The sequence below is a fragment of the Echinococcus granulosus genome (genome assembly GCF_000524195.1).
Source record: "Echinococcus granulosus chromosome Unknown EG_S00098, whole genome shotgun sequence".
NCBI lineage: Eukaryota > Metazoa > Platyhelminthes > Cestoda > Cyclophyllidea > Taeniidae > Echinococcus > Echinococcus granulosus.
The window spans coordinates 136,261-141,681 of NW_020170478.1; the positions used below are offsets into that span (position 1 = coordinate 136,261).

A 5,421-nucleotide genomic window follows, 5' to 3' on the forward strand; every position below is an offset into this window, starting at 1 on the left:
ATTCTCCCACTTTACTTCAGCCATGCCTCGGTAGCACCCCGCTGGAACTGGTCTCAACTCACTGTCACCTGGGTCCCTGGAATGCTGACGTCGTTTCCATCCTTCTTCGGTGAATAGCCATAGATTTAGCCCGCCCTGATGAGTGTTTCCATTGGGCGACGTCGCCGTTTTGTTAACAAGACGAGGAAATCACGGTTGTTGTTCACTCGGAGGGCTTCACCCACCGCCACCGTTAGTGGTGCCTATTGAAGGAGTGGAAGAATTGACAAGGCAGCACAAAGTAGGCTTCCAAAGCTCTAGAAAGTATCTACAGCATTGAATCTTGTGCATCCCCCCAACGACGAAAATCTCTTTATCATTTGTTATCGCAGTCCCCTGGCTGACACCTATCAACACCTTGTCGCTAAAGAAGAGCCCACACTGCCCCCGGAGATTAGAAGCAACTCCCTAGATGGGTGTTTGCTGATTCATATCGCCCGCCCGGCAATAGAAACAGTTAAGACAACTAATGAGGCCATTTAAACAAGTTTGACCATTTGTGTGCCTAGACGCAGGTGGGGGGGAGACAAGCGGGGCTCTACAATCCCTGGGCAGAAATGGATTAAAATTTCACCTGTGAACAGCAGAGTTGGGCAAAATAAACTGCCCAGTCCAGCCCATTTGGTTAAACAACTTCAACTGGCATCTAACATCACGTCCTATTCAAGAAAAAAAAGTAGATAAATAAATGCACATTTTTGCTTCCTCCTCCGCCTTCTGCTGCGCCCTGTCCGCCTTGATTTTCGCCTCCAAACAGCTGTGCGATTGCATCACCCGCGTCAAGCCAATCGATGAGGCGCGTGGAGCATTTAAAATTCTGCCAAAGATGTATGACAAGGAGGCGTTGCAACGGCCACCTGCCCCGGGCACTTGCTGTGGACGGATCGAGTCTACAAAAGGAGCTGTTCAGACTCGTGAATACATCTACAACCTGTTGGCTCAACAGACGAGCGTGGTGAACCCTCAGAAACGGCTGCCCAGGATACGACCTCGTCGAACTTCACCACCACCGCTTCCGGATGCGGTGCCAAAGGCGCCTTATAAGACCATGGGTCCACCCCCGCATCCGCATCTGGAGGTGAATGAGCTGCCACAGAAGATACCCTTCAAACCGAAGCACTGGAGAACGCCCTTCATGGACAGAGGTTGCGTAAAGGAGAAGGTGCGACTGGATAAGATCGCCTTTGAGAAATTGAAGCTAGAGAAACCAGCCGGACGAATTAAAGATGCTTGTTGTGCTGGAGTGAGGCCACCAATTCCACCCAATCAGGGTGGAGAACCCATAGCATGTCGTGAGCTGCCCCATCGAACCAACTGGATCGAGAGGAATGCAATAAGGGCAATTACGAGTAAACCGGGTTATAGAATACCAAACGCCGATCGGAGGATGATTGTGGACACCAGGAGGGGAGACAAACAGGCTCTGGTATCGAGCAAGACACACTCAGGGTTGGAGAAATTGTACGTCTATAAGCCGACTTTTGGGAGGGTTCCAAGGTACCTCAGACAACGCGCCGAGGCTATAGCAAAAACTCGAGAGGCCTACTCGCACTACTTGAACGAGAAGGACTTACAGCGGACAGATTATATGTTGACAGAGAAAGAGCGTGGAGAGCTGTTGAGCGGGCTGAAGACGGCGTGGGACAAGTACAATGCCAAGTACCTGGGTTTGTCAGCGAGTAGAAGCGGTGCCAAGCAGAAGTCCTATGGCGACTACCTGGAGAAGCAGTTGGCAAGTCTGGAACGAGACATTGAAATGATTGAGAGCCATCCCTACATCTTTGTGGACGCGGATAAGACACCTGGAGTGGGAGGATCTGTGACCAATGATATTCAGGTTTAGTAAAGTGGCTATGTCCGAGTGTTTCAGGGCACGGTGTACAGATACTCATCTAGCATCCTGTAACATATTGGCAGGGGTAAGAATAAAAGGAGATGAATTAGAAGGGGTGGTGATGATACGCTTTGGATGAATTGTTGTGGGGATGTTAGATGCGAGGCCTTTTCGCGCACCTTACGTCTTGATAGGAGGGCACAAACTACTTACTTCTGTAAGTAGTTGTCTGGACAATTTGGCATGAAGGGGGAGAGGGTGTCATTTCCAGAGAGAAAGAGAGAGAGATTATGGCCCTTCCTGCAAATCCCATTCAACTGAGGGTGGAGTGTTTATCCATCAAAATTTTGTGGCAATTTGACACCTTTTTACTGTCTGCCAAATTAAATGTGCGTGCGATTCTTTCTCTCCCCGCAGCTCATGCCTCCATTTGGCTGAGAGGCCCTCCGTCCTTGCCAGTGGCTTTCGAGCCCTTCCAAAGGGTCAAGTGAAAGCCACGCTTCTCTGAATGATGGCTTCTCTCGAAGAGGTGGGGATGTGCGCTTGGCTAAGGCGAAGGCGATGGGTGGAAGGTCGTAGTGTTGGGAGTCTTTTAAAATCAAACCAAGTCATTCGCTTGATAGGAAGTGTGTTGCACTACTTGTCATGCCATCCTGACTGCGATAGGTCTGTAGGTTCCCACGCAGGCATGACAAATTGCTTCACCTCTCCCCATCGGTGTTTCCTGGCAAGGCATCAAAGCCCACAGAAACACTAAAAGATGCACGAACTGTATAAATGTGGTGTAAATTTTGTGGTTAATTGAATTACCAGACCAAGGGTGGCATCGTCCCCCACCCTCTCTCCCCAGCAAAAGCTGATTCTGGGTGTGCGATTGCTATAAAAAGCATGAGTCAGGAAGGGTAGAAATGTCACAGTTATGGGGCGTGGTCACTAATGTAGATGGGTCTAGAGGTATGTCTTCTGTTTCACTGAGGCAATGGTAACTTAGATGTTGACCTAAGCCCAAATCAAAATGTGAGGGTGGAGGAATGACTTTTTCGGAAAGAGGAGTGAAGAGGGGGAGGAGTTCAAATCATCATCAGAACGCCCGTCCAGTAACAATATCTCAAAGCCTTTGAAAAGGTTTTTTCCTCCTAAAAAGTAAAGACGTTAACCAGTTGACGTTCCAACCAATCAGTGATCACTGCAAGTTCAACACACAACCAATGCGTGGACCTACCGGCCGGTGTCCTCAAAGCAGAAAAACCAAATTCTCCTCATTGAATGGATGCGTCCGATGTTGATGACGTTGATAGGTGTTGCCGTCCATCCAGGATTCATCCATCCACGCAGGATCCAGCCAGCCATTCTTACCGTAGCCATCCATCCTCGCCTTCCATCCACCATTCGGTACATTTGCAGAGGTCGTTCCGTGACCCTCTTCTAGTCCACCTCCTGGTCCTCTCAGTAATGGCTGCTTTAAGCGTTTTCTACATCTCTTCCCTGTCTCGTGAGGAATTCACACCCTTTAAAAGACAACCCCGAGGTCTAGAACACACCAAATATTTAAAACAAAAAAGACTGAAATTAGCACTAAAATTTGTCAAAATTATCCCCAGTGAGTGAACTTCAAAGTATCATGCAATCGAGCGTTCAGGAAGTTGTGCCATAACCGCCACCGTCAAATTGCAGGAAATAGAGGGTGTTTTTAATCACCAGAGAGAGGGAGAGTGAGACTATCCACACTTAGACTCCCCCCGAAATCTCCCATCAATCACCTGCTTGACGGCAATTTCTCACTAGAATTTATTCAAATACTACTTTGTGTAAGTAAATTTAGAAACCCCTTAAACCGATTTTGGCAATCTACTTCCCTTTCCCCCTCCCCCCCCCCAAAAAAAAACAACAGTCGTCCCTTGAAATGCGCGTGGTAGTCACCTCAAAGAAACCGAATCGGATGATTTATTTCCCGCCTGCCTTGTGCCACAGAAGGAGCACACACCACAGGAATGAGGAGGCGAGGAAGCGAGAGCGAGAGAGCGGGCGAGTGAGTGAGTGAGTGAGCGAAAGCGAGAGGAAACGAACGAGAGGGAGCAAGTGAACGGGCGAGGGAACGAACGAACGAACGCGGTCCTCACGCTTTTGACAGTTTGATTCTCGTCATAAAATTGTGTGTGCAATTTACCGCTTCACCGGCGCCACAACTAGGCTGGCAGTCTTGCAGAAGGCTTAAAATACATGCCCCGTTTTAAAGGGAAAAAAGCTTCCTGTGTCAGTGGTAATGATGATGTAGCCTTTATTATGGAGTTAAAGTAAAGCAGAAAGATGACAGATGTTAATTGAGCGAGAGCTTTTAGTGCAGCCTCCACATGGCGTGCATTGGTGCTTTAGAAAGGCGGTGCTGATTGGTAGGAAAGGATGGACACTGACCTCCTTCCGGATCTGTTTTGCGAGGCTCAATGAAGGCATGCGTGTGTTACCGCCTTGAGAGAGACACGTATTTGAGTGGCTTGACCACCTCATATGTGTCCTTCTCTGCTCCTTGGATGAATACGGAATGGATGGACAGAGGATGGAGGGTTTCTCAAAGCGGAAAGGAGTTAGATGGACAGTCAAGTGGATTCCAGTGAGATCTGCGGGACATACCTCCTTGACTGAGATGTGCCTAAATATTCTTGTTACCATGCAAATATACCGCCGCTTATTTTACTGTTCTTGATTGTCGCAGCTGTCAATTTCCGATATCTCTAATAAAGTGGCACCAGTTTATGATGGTTATCGAACGAAGCACAGAAAAAGCGCTCTGGAACGCATTGCCAAATATGGCATATTTGTACAATTTATTGTGGTAAAAAAAGGTAGAACATTAATATCAAATGGCTGCATTTGCCAATCGAAATTGCTTCAAATTCACTATTTCATTGGTCTGACGCCACACCTTTGGCTGATTGGTTTAGTACCCGACCAATGATATAAACATTCATCCCAAAATCGACCAATGGGAATGAGGGATCCTGCTGAACATGCTATCGTAAACATTCTCATTGTTACTGTTTAAATTATTCAAAATTTCGGTACCTAAATAACATCCAAAATTTTATAACGTCATTTGCACAGCATCCACGACACATTGCTCTTGACTTTGGGCCACCTAAATACCATGGGCAGCTCGTGATCGAGTACCTTACGTATTTGAGCTAAATGAACCATTGGGTCGCCACTCTTTAACAGGTCGTCGCATTCCAGATCGCTAAAAGAAAAGGAGAATAGAATATTTCTGATCAAACATGGGTGCGATGATTAAGTAAAAATGGATGCGTAGCCTGAGTCACAATTATCCCTTTTTTAGAGTGTCGGCCACCAAAGTGTTCACGGGGGTGAGAGAGAGCCACAGACTCCTGACCTGCCTCAAAAGAGCCTCCTTATAGGCATCCAAGTTGTAAGAGGGGGATCTTGGGTGATCGAACGGACCTATCGATGAGTTCCACCCACTCGAGAAGGAGTGCCTCCTCGTCTTCACGCTGGCCTCAATGCCGCGGTAAATATGACGTCTTGAAGGCGATGAG

At 47.6% G+C, this 5,421-nt stretch overlaps 1 protein-coding gene across 1 annotated transcript; it reads left to right on the top strand. All coding sequences in view use genetic code 11, as the record gives it.

Moving 5' to 3' along the window:
* Positions 1 to 727: 727 nt before the first annotated feature.
* EGR_08188 (Enkurin) lies at positions 728 to 1,882 on the top strand (the record flags this gene model as incomplete). The annotated part of the gene is made up of 1 exon (XM_024497437.1): positions 728 to 1,882. The coding sequence occupies one exon, from the start codon at positions 728 to 730 to the stop codon at positions 1,880 to 1,882; it is 1,155 nt and encodes a 384-aa protein (XP_024348147.1).
* Between the last annotated feature and the right edge of the window lie 3,539 nt (positions 1,883 to 5,421).